At 51.8% G+C, this 16970-nt stretch overlaps 3 protein-coding genes across 3 annotated transcripts; 2 read left to right on the top strand and 1 right to left on the bottom strand.

Moving 5' to 3' along the window:
* Window positions 1-1647: 1647 nt before the first annotated feature.
* STEHIDRAFT_161075 (uncharacterized protein) lies at window positions 1648-3005 on the top strand (the record flags this gene model as incomplete). The annotated part of the gene is made up of 7 exons (XM_007308589.1): window positions 1648-1766; window positions 1820-1842; window positions 1894-1905; window positions 2108-2159; window positions 2248-2404; window positions 2476-2629; window positions 2785-3005. The coding sequence occupies 7 exons, from the start codon at window positions 1648-1650 to the stop codon at window positions 3003-3005; spliced, it is 738 nt and encodes a 245-aa protein (XP_007308651.1).
* A 2523-nt stretch (window positions 3006-5528) lies between these two features.
* On the top strand, window positions 5529-10018 carry STEHIDRAFT_149553 (glycoside hydrolase family 13 protein). Its single transcript, XM_007308588.1, has 15 exons — window positions 5529-5883; window positions 5942-6081; window positions 6465-6530; window positions 6690-6783; window positions 6950-7101; window positions 7252-7371; window positions 7495-7501; window positions 7586-7669; window positions 7799-7943; window positions 8145-8260; window positions 8395-8449; window positions 8624-8698; window positions 8801-8929; window positions 9021-9079; window positions 9157-10018. The coding sequence occupies exons 1-15, from the start codon at window positions 5783-5785 to the stop codon at window positions 9425-9427; spliced, it is 1614 nt and encodes a 537-aa protein (XP_007308650.1). The 5' UTR covers window positions 5529-5782; the 3' UTR covers window positions 9428-10018.
* A 2617-nt stretch (window positions 10019-12635) lies between these two features.
* Window positions 12636-13247, bottom strand: STEHIDRAFT_32956 (uncharacterized protein; the record flags this gene model as incomplete). Its single annotated transcript, XM_007308239.1, has 1 exon — window positions 12636-13247. A coding segment is annotated over one exon (612 nt), but the record flags the coding sequence as incomplete, so codon positions are not given.
* Between the last annotated feature and the right edge of the window lie 3723 nt (window positions 13248-16970).

The following is a 16970-nucleotide window of genomic DNA, read 5'->3' as shown; positions in this document are numbered from 1 at the left end:
CTTCGTCTGCTGGGTCTTTTCGTCTGCTGGGTCTCTTCGTCTGCTGGATATCGTGGGCTTGGGCCGGTCTTGCTAGGGCTAGGCGACATCGACATCGACCTCACGACCGAGCCTAAGCACGACATCAACATCGCCCACGACCGGGCTCAAGCACGACGTCGACATCTCACGACCGAGCTCAAGCACGACGTCGACACCGAGCTCCAACGAGCTTCAAGACCGGTCCCCTGGGATAGCGTCGACCTTGCCGTGGTCCAGGGGCTCAGTACCTCAGAGTCCGATCCTCTGAGGGAAGCCAACAGACGCTTATTGACAGGTGAGTGGGCTCGCGCTGTTTTGATTCACTTTTTTTTTCTGATTCGTTCTGCGCAGTTTTATTTCAGGTCCGGCATTGTGGTAAGCTCAAGACGGCCGACGCTCCGACCGCAACAATCGAGCACGACAGCGAGTTTGGCCGACGACTTCCATCCAGCACGACGTCAACACCTGGCGGCGGGGTCTGGGGCATCTTGGGCTGTGTCTCTGGGTCTGTTGTTTCTTTGGGTCTGCTAACTTATATCTCTTCGTTTGCTGGGTCTCGTTGGTTTGTATTTCAGGCTGCTGGGCTTTGTCGGCTTCGTTTCTAGGCTACTGTGCTGGGGTTGGTCCTGCTAGAGCTAGGCGACCTCGACCTCGACCTCGACCTCGACCTCGACCTCGACCTCACGAGCGAGCTCAAGCACGACATCTACAACGCTCACGACGGAGCTCAAGCACGACTTCAACATCGACCTCACGACCGAGCTCAAGCACGACGTCGACACCGAGCTCCAACGGGCTTCAAGGCCGGTCCCCTGGTATAGCGTCGACCTTGTCGTGGTCCAGGGGCTCTAGTACCTCAGAGTCCGATCCTCTGAGGGAAGCCAACAGACGCTACTAACAGGTAAGTGTGTCATCAGAACTTCGATCATCATGTACTTTCTGACGCATCTCGTGTAGTTTTTTTTCTTCTATAGGTCTGTGAGTGTGGGTATTATTTCCGCTCTCGCTTTCCTCTTTTCGCTCTCGCTTTCCTCTTGACACTCTCGCTTTCATCTCCATCTTTCTATGCTTGTCTCAAGTCTTCAGCTTGAGTCCCTCCCCTGGTAGAGCGTTGACCTTGCCGTGGTCCAGGGGCTTTAGTACCCCGGAGTCCGATCCTCTGGGGGAAACTAACAGACGCTCGCAAGGTACGTTTCCTACCTCATACTCTAATGCTGATTTCCTCTCGATTCTCTCACAGGTGTGTGATTGTACGGACAGTATTCGACCCGAAACTGACAGACGCCACAGGAAATGTATTCAAATATGTGAGGCTCTTACTCTTTGACGCTAGTATCATGACTGCGCTGACTTCTTCCTCAGTTTCCTACAGCTGTGTGATTGTGTGAATGTGAGAATCGGCCTCCACCTGCCTTCAACAGCAGGGCCCTCGACACAACATCGACACCGAGGCCAACGTTCGACGTAATACATGCTCACAAGGAATATATACGGAATTGTAAGTCTCTTATCTTTCTATGCGCTCGTTGTAACTGTGCTGACTTCTTCCTCGGTTTTACTACAGCTGTGTGAATGTGTGAATATGAGAGATCGACCTCCACCTGCCTCAACAGCAGCGCCTTCGACATGATTTCGACACCGAGCTCCAATGAGCTTCAAGACCGGTCCCCTTGGCAGAGCGTCGACCTTGTCGTGGTCAAGGGGCTTAGTACCCCTTCGGAGGGAAGCCAACAGACGCTCACAAGGTACGTCTCTTTCTTTATATTATTCCACTGATTTTTTTCGGAATGTTTTTTAGGCGTGTCAGGTTGTGGAGTCTCCGTTACTTCGTCTCGTTCGCATAGATTTGTTTTACTGATCTATTTTGTTTAGTTTTTGTTAAAGGTGCGTGAGTGTGAGTGTGAGTGTGAGTGAAGGTACGTGCGGCGCTCTGCTTGCGAAAGCAGCATCGTCCTTCCCCTTGGCAGAGCGTCGACCTTGTCGTGGTCAGGGGGCTCAGTACCTCCTCGGAGGGAAGCTAACAGACGCTCGGAAGGTAGGTCTCTCCTCGTTTCATGTCGCTGATTTCCTCTAGTTTCTCTTACAGGAGGGGTGTCCGACACGAAATTCATAGGCGCATACGAGGACTATATTGATCAGTGAGTCTTCTCTTTCGATGCGCATACTAGTGACCACGCTGAATTCTTTCTCAATTTTTCTACACTTGTGTGATTGTGTGAAAGTAAGAGACTGGCGTCGACCTGCCTTCAGCAGTAGTGTCCCCAACACAACCTCGACACCGGGCCACAAGAGCTTCAAGACCGGTCCCCTGGTAGAGCGTCGACCTTGTCGTGGTCCAGGGGCTCAGTACCTCTTCGGAGGGAAGCCAACAGATGCTCGTGTGGTAGGTATGCTAACCGGTGAGTTCCTCTCCCAATCTCGTTCATATATATCTTTGACTGAAATTCTGCGCAGTTTTATTTCAGGGCGGTGCGTTGCAGTAAGCTCAAGACGATCGACGCCCTGATGTTCAACACTCGGGCCCGACGACTCCAATCAAGCACGACATCAACGGGCGGTAGTCTCTGGGGCGCCTTGGGCTGCATCTCTGCGTCTGCTGGGTCTCTAGGTGTGTTTTATCTCTTCGTCTACTGGCTGCTTCGTCTCTTTGTTTGTTTGTCCTCTTCCTTCGCTAGGTCTCTTAGGCTTGCTCTCTAGGCTGTTGGGTCTCGTGGGCTTGCGCTCTAGGTCTCTAGGTTTCTTGGTTTGGGCTGGTCTTTCTAGCGCTAGGCAACATCGACCTCACCGAGCTCAAGCACGATATCGACATCGCCCACGACCGGGCTCAAGCACGACATCAACATCGCCCACGACCGAGCCCAAGCACGACATCGACATCGCCCACGACCGGGCTCAAGCACGACTTCGACATCGCTCACGACCGGGCTCAAGCACGACATCGACACCGAGCTCCAACGAGCTTCAAGACCGGTCCCCTGGGATAGCGTCGACCTTGTCGTGGTCCAGGGGCTCTAGTACCTCAGAGTCCGATCCTCTGAGGGAAGCCAACAGACGCTACTAACAGGTAAGTGGGTCATCAGCACTTCGATCCACTTATCTTTTCTGACGTATATTGTGTAGTTTTATACTGTCTTGATCTCCGAAGCCTCGAGTTTCCCCCGAGGGAGTTTCGATCTTGTGGTTCGCTGTGGACTCTAGTACCTTGGCGTAAGGAAGCCAAGTGACGTTAACATGCTATGTACGTGTACGCTATTCGCTTTTTCCTCTCATCTATATTTTTGCTCAATCTGACACCCTTTCGAGTTTCGTAGGCAAGTTGAGTCGTCATTGACATTGACTCCGACGATACAGCTCATCAGGCTGCCAATTGTCTCGCTCTCGGCCTCTAAATATGCCTAAGGGTATTAATATCCAGTTTCCGGTGGACGGCCTTGGTATTTATGGGTCGATCCTGTTCCCAAAATGGCTGGTTCAAGCTGCGCTTGGGGCGTCTTAATATGTCTGAGGGTATCTAGATCCTGGCGAAGTAGAGGTATGCGACTCAAGGGCCTTCTGTCTATTTTGCGCGTTGGTGGTGCGATCTCGCCTGCTCTTAATCCGCTTGTCTGGTCTACCCTTCTCGCGATTGAACATTGTTGCTCTCGATCTCTTGTCATTCATCACGAAGCTCGATATCTTTCGACAGCCTGAAGATTCGGCTCTAGGGGGTCCACGACTCGCCGCCGGCCGAAGGGGGGCCAATTGATACTTGTACGTTCTCTGCTGTTTCTTTTCGTATGTAAGTATCTTCGTCACAGAGCTGACAATATTAATGCCCCGAGTTGATCCGCGGACAGGTGGATTCGTCACAACTCCTTAGTCTTGGACGTCTACATACCAAGGGCTCGGATCTCAAGATATCGATTAAGTACGACGACATGATTCAACTGGCTGGTTTCGCTCGCGGTCTTGGAATACTTATACCTGAGGGTAAATATCCGGCTCCTGGTTCACTGGCTTGGTCGTTGGGATTAAGTACTCAAGACCGAGGAGAAATTCAAGATGTATATTCGACGATTACCTCCGGCTAGTTTCGTTCGCGGTCTCGAAATATACCCAAGGGTATCAAGATCCTGGCAAATTGGCTTCGTACTTGGAATTTGCCGACACGGTTGAACTGGCTAATTTCGCTCGTGGTCTCGAAGTACACCTATGGGTATCTGGTTCACGGTGAATTAGCTCTGTACTTGGAATCCTTCAACCTTGTCACTTGGACCAGCGAGCGTCTGTATGAGGGTAGAGTGGAAAATATCTCGCCACGCCGACGGTGGATACTTCGACTGCAATGGAACCGGACGATCGGATGGTGGGCTTTGCTCATGCTGATTTATCTGGAACTTATGGCTTTACCCCCATGCGACATACCAGCCAACTCCTGGAACACTTTCCCATAGATTCTGGACATGGACGAACGCGACGGCGAGACGGGATGTGTTCTGACCACGGGCCAGAGACTTTACGTTGACTTTACGCGACTCGACGGGAGACCGTATGCATCCTTCTCCCGGCGGTCTCTTGGCTCTTCTCGTCTCGGTTGCTCGTTTGGATCTCGGGATGATAAGTATGTGCTGGATGTTTGGCGAGTCTCCGTACTGCTTCTGATTTTGAACTTGGGCTTCTCTTGCTCCTGTCTTTCTCGGCTACGCATATCGGGCTAACGGAAAGAACAGTTCGGGTGGCAGCAATGGCAAATTCTGCCCGAAGACGAAGCTCAAGCATCACTACGATGTCGGAGACAATGGACGTCATCTCGAGTGTCTCGAAATCCCGAGGACCTTTCGAACCTGCTTGGAGCGGTCCTGACGAAGAGATAGAGTTGAGCCAGAGGGAGCCTAGTGTGTCTCGTACGAGTGAGTTACTGGGAAATATTCGAGTACTTGGATGGGATACAGCGCACAATACAACCACCTTGATCACCGTTGTTTCGATGTGGCGAGCGTGTCAGTGTGGCCCCGACAGGAACGACGAGCGGAAGTGGCCGGAAGAGTTGCCGGTGCAACGGCGGGCCAGGGGCCGGACTCGCGTGGTCGAGCAACGAGCGCCAAGAACGTCCGGGGAAGTTGAAATTTAAAGATCACGCGCTCGTTCGAGTTGGGTTCCCATCTGCTGCCCTCGCTCAATTGCAAACAGCGAACTCTGTTCCTGTCCAGGACGCGTCTCGTCGTGGACCTTCTCGGTGCTTGCTCCCAATATACTATGGCTAAAAGTGTCTGTTCTATGCTCGGAATACGCAGGTAGGTCGTCGGAGGGACTGGAAAGGCCATACGAGGCCGTGGTGGGCCCCATGCGTGTGCAGCGCTCTCCGAAGGCGGGAAAGCGCAAAACATTTGGGAGAGGGAAGCACCCAGCGTCGCTAGGATGATCATCGCGGCGTCACAAGACGCTTTCCTCCACGGCGGCCTTATATATAGTCCCTCGGCACTCCCGCCGTGTTCTTTTCTTTCTTTTCCTTCCCTTTTCCCCTCATCCCCTTCCTCCAACCTGCTGTCATCTGTCAGTCCGCCAAACGCTTGAGTTGATCCAACGCGTTTAGGATCAGTAGCGTTTGCGTGCCACACCCACTCGTTTTCAAAGACTTTACTTTGGTCCAACCATCGGACCCCACACTCATTAGCTTTTCGCCGCCGCTCTTTACTTGCTCTCTTCGATTTCGTTTCGTTTCGTTTCGGAATCGACAACAACAACAACCATATAATAATATACCCTTGAGCTGAAACAAAAAATGCGCGCCACCTCTCTTGCAGCTTTCTTATACCCCTTCGCATTCATCGGTTCCTCCCTCGCTGCTTCCGCAGACCAGTGGAGGGGCCGCTCAATATACCAGTGCGTACTGCATCATCTCTACCCATCTGGAGTGGTGGTGTTGAAGGACGGGCGGTAGAATTATCACGGATCGCTACGCACTCCCCGCTGGCGCAGACACGAACGCATGTAACACTACCGACCAGACGTGGTGCGGTGGCACCTGGAACACTATTCGCGAGAACTTGGATTATGTCCAGAATATGGGATTCACCGCCAGTGCGTTTTCGTTTCGTTTTTCCGTTCACATTGGCATTTGGTCTTCGAGTTTTGTCTTGTTATTTCCCGAACACCTTCACTTCATCATGTTTCACCCCATGTGCGCTACCTCTATTTCTGCCGCCGGACGTCCTTCTCCTTCGTGTACCATCTATACATACCGGTGATGATGGTCACGCCGGATCCCTTTTCTGTTCCATGCCGTACTTCCTTTCACCCACCCACCCATTCACTCGCCTATATCTGCGTGTCCACATGGCTGATATGTGCTCCCTGATGTTTCCCTGATATCCACTCCTTGATATTTACCTTCGTTTCGCGTACCTTCATGTTCACCCATCGCTCATCGCTGACATGACATGAACATGTAACCCCAACCATAGTCTGGATCAGCCCCACATCGCAGAACTACGACGGGCCGCGGACGACGTATGGGGATGCTTACCACGGTGCGTTTCCCTTTTCCTTGCCTTTCCTTTCATGCCCTTCCTGCGTTCTTGCCAGCACCACAAAATCGTCGAAATTGGATGGTCTTCCTACAACTAAAACCGAAACTAAAACTGATTCTGATATGTCGGATCTGGACGTGGACGGGTAACAAAAAATAGGTTATTGGATCGCGGACGCGAGCCAGTTGAACGACCGTTTCGGGACGTCGGACGATCTGAAGGCTCTTTCGGCGGAGTTGCATAGCAGGGGGATGTACGTTCTTTCTCCCACTCATATTCCCTCCACTTCGACGTCTCGGATACTGACTCCTCATTTTATGTTCTTGTTGCTGTTTTCTTGATGTGGTTGGTGACGGATCGTTGGCCGGTTGGTTGTGATGGATCTATGGTGGAAATGGTCGGTGCTTGGCGACGCTAAGGTACCTCATGGTCGACATCGTAGCGAACAACGTCATGGCAACATCCACAACACCCGACTACTCCCAGTTCATGTTCAAAGATGAGGCGCAGTATCACAGTTATTGTCCGATCGATTGGAATAATGAGACGTCGATCGAGAATTGTTGGCTTGGTATGTCTCAATGATGCACCTAAATCCTATGCCCCTCCTTGCTGGCTGCCCCCGTCCCGTGCACCTACTGGCTTTTAAAACGGAACAACGGAACCCCTTCACTGATCCACCTTTCTTTTTCTCTGTCGGGGCTGGATGTGTGGTGTACAGGCGACACGAACGTCCCCCTGCCCGACGTGAACACCCAAGACCCGGACGTCGTCAGTGGGTACGCGAGCTGGATACAGAGTTTCGTGCAGGAATATGAGGTGGATGGGTTGAGGATTGATGGTTAGTCCTACCCACCTGCCTCCTTCCCTCCCTCTCACCTGTTGTCCGTTAAATTCGGGTCCATGTAACTTATAATTTATAACCTTGTTCTTTGTGTGTGATGGGATGGAATGGGATGTGTAGCCGCGAAGTAAGTCTTTACTCTTTACCAAGATTTTGAGGACAGGAGAGGAGAAGAGACGATACTGATGATCGGTTGGGTTTGTGTGGATAGACACGTGCATTATGATTTCTGGACTTCGTTCTGTGGGTCTGCGGGCGTGTTTTGTATGGGCGAGGTGTTCGGGGATGATATAGGGTATGTCACTGTCGCACCTTCACATTCCCTCTCCGACCTCCACCTCAGACCTCCACCTCACCTCACCCCACTTCATCCTCTACCCATTTCATCTCACCTTCCCCCACTCAACAACCACCAACCAAACAGCCTCGCAGCAACCTACCAATCCTCGATGGACTCCGTGCTCAACTATCCGATGTACGACGCGCTCGTGGAAGGATTCGCGATTCCCGGACCGGGGAATATGACGGCCGTGACGGAGACGTTGGTGGCGTTGCAGGGGCAGATGAAGGTCTGTCTCTTTCCCCCCCCTCTCTTTCAATGTTTCTGTGTGGTTCTGTGTTTTTGGTTTTCTGTGTTTCTTTCCCTTGGGCTTGCGTTGTCATGCGTGTGGTCGTGGTTCAAGGAAATTTCGCTGATTATTTTCCTGTGGCGTGATTCGTGTGGCGTGGCGTACTTTCTGTGGTGTGCGTGGTTTATGTGGAATATACAGGACGCGACAGTGCTAGGCAATTTCCTCGAGAACCAGGATGTGGAGCGATGGGCGAGCATGTCGAGTGATCCCGTCTCGTTGCATAATGCTATGGTGTTCAATTTCATGTCTGACGGGTACGTCCTTCCCTAAATCCCCCAAACTACAAATTAGCACACTGCATTCGCATTTCCTCGACACTACCTTCCATCGTGCATGTGACTGACTGGAATTTTGCATGGGGCTGACTGGACTTTACGTGGTACTGCAGAATTCCGATCATGTATTACGGCCAGGAACAGGGCTTGACGGGCAGTGGCGATCCTGTGCGTTTCTTTCCGCCATCTGCATCTTATTAAACGAAGAACGAGATGACTGACCGACTGTATTGATGGCTTCGACTGACCTTTGATTGTATTGCTGGTCCTTACAAACGTGTTTGAAACTTGGTGGGACTTACCGACTGTGCTGAAAATTGAAAATGTGTGCGATTTGGACAGTACAACCGTGGCCCGCTCTGGACTTCTGGCTATGCGATGACGGAGACGTATAACCTCACCGCGACTGTCAATATGGTGCGTTTTTTGTCCCTTCCCTCCCCTTCCTTTCCCTCTTCCCCTTCGCCCCTCCTGTGCATATCATAGTATCTAACGCCTTGTGGTTGATGTTGTCTACAGATCCGCAACTACCTCACCAACCAGACCGACTGGGCGAAGACGCCGGCACAGGTACTCACCACCGAGCCGGACGGGATCGCGATCATGAAAGGGGAGGTGTTGAGTATTTTGACGAATATCGGGTCGCCTGTGAGTCTTCCTCTTTCCCTTTTTGTGGTGGTATGAGGTGACTTTTGTGCGGTGGTGCTGATGGACGTGATGTGATTGTTGTGATGTTTAGCCTCAGAACGATAGCGTCAAGGCGTACACATCCTGGGAGGAGAGTTTTTCCACGACAGAGTACGTCCCTTCTTTCCTCCCTTCCCATCGGCGTTTTCACTCATGCCCCTCTCTCTCGCACTCGTCACGACTCACAGCGTCCTCTCCTGCACGCAATACGCCGTCGGCTCGAACGGGACCGTCCAAGTGAACTACAACAAGGGCGGAAAACCCGTCATCCTCGTCCCGGACGAGATCGTGAACAAGGCGGGGATGTGCGGGTCGTTGATCGCGAGCACGAGGACGGGGAGTTCGGAGGCGGGGACGAGTGGGGCTGGGCGGAGGGTCTCGCTGGCCGGTGTAGGATGGGGAGGATGGGGTGTGGTGGTGGGATTGGGGATGATGGGGGTTGTGAGTGGGTTGTTGTGATTAGTTCCAGTGATGGGTTGATGGTTTGGTGAGTAGGCCCTAAGGTCGGTTTTAATGGTGTCGTCAGCCGGTTTGTTCGTTCGTGGTGGTCATGTTGTCTCTGGTGCATACTCTCCTTTCCCCCCGCTCCGTCCTTTCTCTGCGCTCCCTCATTCCTCCATGTCCTCCCCGCTTTCCAGACATCTACTCTACGCTCTTTGTTCCATCTCATCCATACCACGTTGTCGCTGTTGCTGTTCAAACATTCACTGTTTGTTGTCTGTCTGCCTGTTCATCTGTCTGTCTATCTGTCCTTGATCTGTCCGTGGATTTTGTTTGTTGTGTATCGTTTTGCGTTGGCGTTGGCGTTTTGTTTGTTTGGTCTCTTGGTCCCGTTTTCTTAAATAGGTGTTCGTGATAGTTTCTCTTTGGTTCGTTTCGGTTAGTCTTTTTGGATTCGCAGTGGAGATGGGACGGCCCGGGGTTGATGCCAGTGGAATCCCTTTTCAATTTCGGCTGGGTACCTGGTCCCTTAGGAGCAGGTTTTGACATGATGCCGAAAACCGAGGTTTCGCTCAATTTGGTAGCTGTTACCTTCCCTATTTAGTTAGTCTCTTTTTAGTCGCGTGCGTTCACGGTCCGGTTCAAGCGGGTCACCCACGCCACTCTTCAAGCGCATTGCTTTCAGATTCTAAACTGGGGGAGCGCTACCTTCGGCAGCAGCCACCTTGCTTGATAAATAACTTGCACAAGCACTTCTGGTCTGCTCTATACCGCATGTTCTTGAACGGGATTGGGAGTGCTTACGCCGTGCCCGGCGGGCCCAGTCACTGTCAACATTCTGTGATCCAGTCAAGTTGACTCGAGATTCCTCCAAGGCAAAGCAGAGTCGGATGAACCCAAATGTCAGCGGCGAACGGTATGGGCCATCATTGCATCTGACGGCAAGTTATCCGTCTAGCGCGAGACTAATTCGTCAACATCAACGTCTGCATTTGAATCGCTGCAGTCACGTCTGAAGGTAGCGGTCAGACCCTCTGCGACGCCACACACTGGTGCCACATAATAAGTCCGCTGTTTGTCCTTGTTTATTTCCGGGACGATTCTGAGCAATTACGGGGGTAGGAAGGACCTTCAAGCAAGGTAACCTAGCACTGCTTCAAACCTCTCCCTCAACTTGCTCTCAGTCTCATTTGCATATGCACCTGATCTTCTAAAGGCTTTCTAGTATCAGCCAATATCTCCAAGTAGGTTCGGCTTGGCGGAGTTTCAACCAAACTATGTGTACGGTACTAAGTTTGAAGTAGTTTGCCTCACTGGCATGATCATAGAAATCTGAGAAAACCAAAACTTATAACCATTCGGAGCTGAACAGTTGCTCTGGTATCTTCAATACTCAGTCAATCGACAAGTCAGACAAACTACATACTGTCCGGAGTGAGGATAAGTAGACCCGCAATGCGTAATCCGATTTTCAGTGGCGGGGTGGCGTAAGTATGAATCATGATATTGCCTCTTCTTCAAGTGTTCCATCGATTTTGTCCATTCTGGCTATTGTTACCACCATCATCTTCGGCTGTCTTTCACGCTAACAACTTACTACTGTGAATATGCCGATCTTAATACCATCTAACATCTTCAGCTTGGACCTTTACACGGATACTATTCGCTAATGCGCCCCTCAAAGATGATCAATCCGATTCCTCAGAGTCGACGCCCTGTACTCGAGCTCATTCCATGATCACTAGCTGGGTAGAGTGAGTACGACATGCTATCAATGTTATCGGAATGAGCGATACAAATGACAGATGTTTGATTTCTTTCTCTCTTGACCCCGTGTATCGTCTCGTCACAGAGTCGCGTAAGACTCGGTCGCTGCCAGCAATCAACTACCAATGTTCTAGTAAGTGCTCTCGTGTATTACTCTATCTAAGCTTTGGAGCGAACCCGTATGTCTGTGGATCCTCTCCAAGCCATCCATATACTACTGATTTTCCGTCAAGGTTTCTCTGCCCATATACCTGTAGGTTATTCTATGACTACACTTTTCTCTGCTTTGTGGCACTCGAAGCCCCTGTTACACCTACTGTACCATTTCGAACGGATCGCCGGTAACGTGTAACGGCGAGGGTCCGGCGGGGCGTATGTGGGAGGTTGTAACGGTAACGATTGCCCAGCGGCGGTAACTTTTTATGTTTCGGAAAATGCAATTTTGAGGCCGACAAAACACGAAAAAATTCGGCTAAATACTGTTTGGCAAGTAAAACACCAAAATACAGAAGGTCAGAATGTATCTTGATGGGGAGGTCGATATCCAAAGTTCACAATAAGCTCAAGTGCCCCAGCGGGCGCCACAGCTTCGAAGCCTGTGGCGTGTGTAAAACCGGGAACGTGTGAACCAAACAAACAGGATGTGAACACGACGCGAGTGCTCAATAATCCTTCCACCACCTCAACGCGCACTCATTGTACTTTTTACTCTTCGTGATAACCCTCTTCCCTTTCCCTCGAGACTCGAACACAGAAGGCCCTACACCTCCGTCGGACTCGTCGGATCCATCCATGCCTGAAGCTCCGCGTTTGGATGTCGATCCTTCCACTGGCGCCTCATTTGACTCGGCCTCGACATCAACAGCAAGCTCCCCGGAGGCTGAGAGTTTGACGGATACTGGCGATTTGGATCCGGAGATGAGCGATGTTACGGCGGTCAATGGCACGTTGCTGTCATCTTCGAATGTCGCATCAAGGTCGGGGTCGTTCTCTAGGTCCTCATCAAACTCCTCTCCTTCGGCAGTCGGAATGTTGTTGTCCTCGTATGCTACACTAGTGAGTTCAGCATAAAACTGAGGGTCCGATGCTTTCAAGTTGTTGAGCCTGACACGTGTTGTTCGAGGATCCGTCAGACTCTCATATGAGAGGTTGAAATCTCCTGTTCGACACATCTCGAAGGCCTGGATGATTGTTCAGTGGTGCGTCTTCCGAATCATTGCAAAATACATCAATTACATACCTTTTGCACAGTTTCCTTGTTATTCAGGTTTTCGTACGCCGTCCAGAGCCACCCAACACTACGGTCGCGAAGAACGGCGATAGTTTTGTCAACATGAATCGTTGTCGCCCCACTGTCAAGTTGTGCGAGGATGGAATCAACGACGTCGGCATGATACGACTTCTTGCACGAGAGCTTGAAGATTCGTTGCATTCCGACGTCGCAGGGCTGAAAGACACCGGTACATCCGCCAGGAACGAAGAGAACGATGATGGTCGGGTGGGTATTCTTCATCCAGTTTCGAAATTCCTCAGAACGATGCACTGACCACACGTCGATGAGCCAGATCGATTTCTGGGTATCCGGAAGCCCGAGCTCCTTCTTCCTGCGCTCGAAGTACGGTGCAATGATGTCGTCGACAAAGGACCGCATGGTACGTTGATTCGACCAGTACGTTTTCGTTTTCGAAGGTTCGAAGCGGAAACCGGCTTTGGTGGCATCTTCGAAGTGAGGCGCTGATTTCTCAGGGCAGACTTTCGTTGTCTGTCCGGTGTAGATGGACTGGAACGGAAGCATCTCTCCATCGTTGGAGAGCGACACGACGACAGTGAACGCGCGTTTCTCGTCCTCGCCAATCGTCTTGACCTGTGAAGATCCCGTTTTCGTCCAGGTAAGTTTTGCTCCCTGCGCATAGACCAGCTGGGTTTGGTCGCTGTTAACGATAAGCGCTGACGGCACGTCTTCTTCTTTGATCGTCCATGCCATACGTAGGAACGCCTTCTCGCACTTGTCCTCCCAGTCCTCAGGAAGTTTTTGAGCGGCTTGCGTTGCTCGTCGTTCGGACCATCCTAGGTTTGCGTGGAGGAATTGACGAAGGAAGGAATCAGAGCACCGGAACTTGGAGCCATCCGTGAAGTACTCGTCGAAGATTTCTGGTCGCATATTTTGAATGGTCGCCACAACGATTCCGCGCACGGTGACAAGGGATATAGGAACAGACAGATCCCGAAGACCATTGAGGCGCTCTTCGATAACTGCCAGAACATCTGGATGTATTTTCTGTAGGTTCTTTGTCAACAGACTTTATGAGATGTTCAAGTGATCATAACACTCACGAAGATTCCTAGCTTCCCGCCTTTGTTCAGTACCGACTGGTGGTCTCCTGCAACAGCCATCGCTTTGGCCGAATCCGTCCAACACGGATTGAACTTGTCCGTCTTGTCAATCCAATCCCGAATAGTCTCGCGGGCGATATCTCCAAATATCTCGGGGTCACGGCGAGCCAGCCACTTTGCCATCGCGGTTGGATTCCACCCTTCCGCACGCTGAGCCGCTTCGATTTGTCGCCACACAAATGGCCCATGCCAATTTGTACGCACAGCCTCCCCATGCTCCACCGTACGTTTACGGCCCTGTGGCTTCCGCGTCTTCGCTCTCAATAACGCATTCGCCTTTCGATCAGGACGAGTGAGCTCGGCAACAGAGGGTTTGCCTCGCTTAGATGGCGGAGGCTGCAGGTCATTCACGGTGCGTTCCTGCTCAATGTTATATTAAGTGACGGTCATTTCGCCGAAAAGAGATCACTTACCGAAGCTTTTCGCTTCTTACCAGTTAGATCACGGGCACCGGAAGCGATCTCCTCGTCCTTCTTCCTTGCGCGGAATTTTCGAACACGTTCCAACACCGAAACCTTTCCTTTCGCCTTCAACTCTGCTTTGTAACGGTCATCCCTCTCTTGTAGCTTCTCCCTCTGCGTCATGACCTCTTCGCTGATCCTCGCCGACTGCTCCTCCTTCTCCTCCGCCGTCAACTTCTTCTGGAAAAATGCCAACACGCTGCCCTTTGTGGCACCCTTGGCAAGCTTCTCAAAGCCGCGTCTGATTGACGAATCACCCTTCAGTCGGGCTCGTTTTGACGTTGTCGCCACTGGACTGTCCTCGCCGTCGGAGTTTGGTCGTTTAGGATGGTTAGGGGCTTCCATTAATGGTGCAGCTGTTGTCGAGGCTCGTTTGGAGGAAGTGGCAGCGGCAGGATTGTTGGGATTGTTGGAAGGTGATGGGTAGCGTGGAGTAGTGACGGAAACACGCATGGGAAGGCTCTCCTCAGAGGAAGCGATGACGGATGCTGCAGGAGACTTTCGAGGTAGCAATGTAGTAAAGTTAGATGCTTTATGGTTGGGCGATGATGGCGGTGTGGGAGCGCGAGGACAAGGGCGATCAAATGATGAAGTAGAAGGGTGTGGCGTGTGGCGAGGCGATGGTGGAGTGCTAGGGTTGCGTTCGCTGTCAGAGAGAATCCGTGAGACCGAGCGCTTGAAGCGCTCCTTCGCCTTTGCCATGAGCGACTTCGGCCTTCCTGGCTGTTCACTCTCATTTCCTGATAGGTGACTGCTCGGTGAGGAGTGACGAGATGTGATGGCATCCGACGACAGATCATTGAATGCTCCTGGTGATGTGGGTGGAAAGGCGGGCAGGGACGATTGGGAGCTGTCTGGGTAGGATGGCTTGTCGAGGGCCTCTGAAGACAGGTCTATGGGTATATCCTGTGCGGGGAGAAGTACCGGAAGGGAGGTCGGAGAGTCAGTCGATGGATCGGCTGTGTCCTCGACGAACTCGATGCTCGAGTTGGACCTCGTTGTGGACGCTCTGCGTGGTTTGGGCTTGTTGGACTCGACCCTGAAATGGGCTTTGATGGGAGAGGAGAAGGTGAATTGGTACGACTGGGCTGTGGCGTCAAAGGTCTGTTGTCCATTCTTGAGGTCAATACAACTGTACTGAGTATAACAGGAGTTTTGCATACCTGATCGTGGTGGCGCTCAAGGACACGGAGGAACATCCTCAATCGTTCCTCCTCCAGCCGTCTTACATCAACAAGAGGGTGAGTCTCGGGTAAACAGTGGTGTGCAAGAGCGTTACTCGCTAGCATGCCACAGTTGTGATTGTCATTTACAGCCTGCGGCGAGGTCTTGAGGACTCCCTGCTGGAACTGCACCCCGGTGTGATACGTCGTCCACCAGTCCACAACCTTCACCACCTCGTCGTTCGGGGCCCAACCCTTTGGATCACCATAAAGAAATTGTGAGTGCTCGAAGTCAATCACCATTGCTACCCAATGATTCTCATTGACATTCAAGATCAGCCCGACGGCCTTCGCTTTCCCATCCGCCAGTGCCTGTCCCGCCCCCCGAACCCAGTCCCACTCCTTTTCCGCCCTGTACATCCCATCATCTTGCCGCCTAAATGCCGCCTTCATCTTCTCGAAAAATCCAAGTGTCTCCACCATGATCCCGGACATTCGACTGAGACGAATATCTCGGCGTAGAAGATCGATAGATTGGTGCTGGTGAACATCTGAGAACCAGGCCTTCGGGGATAGATATGTGGTGAGTTTGTGTAATGGTTCGATATTACTGAATCCCCGTATATTTTCGGACCATGGGAGGATGTCTAGCGCGTCGTACACATCCTGGATCAAACCATGGTCCGGCTGAATCTGACCTTGTGCTTTCCTCTTCTGCCAGATCTTATCGCGTTCCCGCAGGCTCCCATCAGCCTTGCTCCACGGCTCCCTGATGGCTCGAAGCGACACAATCTCACTCCAGTAGACCAATACCCAGAACGGGAGGTAACGAGGGACCGTGGACGTGAGATGCGCGCACACGATGGACCTGAATCCTGCTCGTATCATGGCCTTACACGCTGCAGAGATGTCCCCGACAATTGAAGCAGGTGGTATCGGGATCTTGCGTAAGTTCTCGACAGAATCGTAGTTCACAGGCTCCCGACTGAAGAAGTCCGGGATCGAGAGTGTGGCACCCGTCGCGTGAGTGATGATGGGGAAGGAAAATTTCAGGAATGAAAGGAGCGAGGCATGGCGGGGAGGTAGCAAGGTGTCCTTTGCGTCGTTCGGCATTTCTATGAGAGGAGTTTTGTCTGCCATGGAGAGGAATGGGAGGATGCGTTGAGAGTGCTGAGCGTAAGAAGGGATGGCTGCCGTCGCCGCGAGTGACGGCCGGCTGTCTCACGTTGCCGGTCACAGCGGATGATTTCAAAAATTCTGCAAACTACTTCATAAATTATAGAAAGTGTAGGCTTGCTTCAAATTTGTTACAAGCTACAAATTTGTACCGTAGATAGGTTAGATAGGTAGCACCAAAACCTGCGAGAACAAGTAACAAAAGGTGGCGGTATCGGGGCCTTGTAACGGTAACTTTCGGAAGTGGCGGCGGCGAAAACCGGCAAAATCGGTAACGGTAACATGGGGGTGGCGATCCGATCGAAATGGTACAGTACCTCTCATTTTGATTATTTCGTCACCATTTACATTGTATCACCACTCCTACACTCAAGTCTCAATGAAGGACATACTTCATTCGCGCTGTTCCACCGCTAGGCCAGACTTGGTTGAGGGAGGAAGCGGCGAGGGGTGGACAAGCAAGAATGCTCGTGCCCGCCCCAAACTCGCATGTCACGCCCGTTTCGTCAACCACGTCGATGGAGTACACGGTCTGTCTTCAAACTATGTCTGCCCCGCCTTTCAACTTCGATTTCCTTGACGTTCAGTCATACTCTCCCA

Source organism: Stereum hirsutum, assembly GCF_000264905.1.
Source record: "Stereum hirsutum FP-91666 SS1 unplaced genomic scaffold STEHIscaffold_15, whole genome shotgun sequence".
In the NCBI taxonomy this organism is placed as follows: domain Eukaryota; kingdom Fungi; phylum Basidiomycota; class Agaricomycetes; order Russulales; family Stereaceae; genus Stereum; species Stereum hirsutum.
This window is presented reverse-complemented; position numbering and strand designations above follow the sequence as displayed.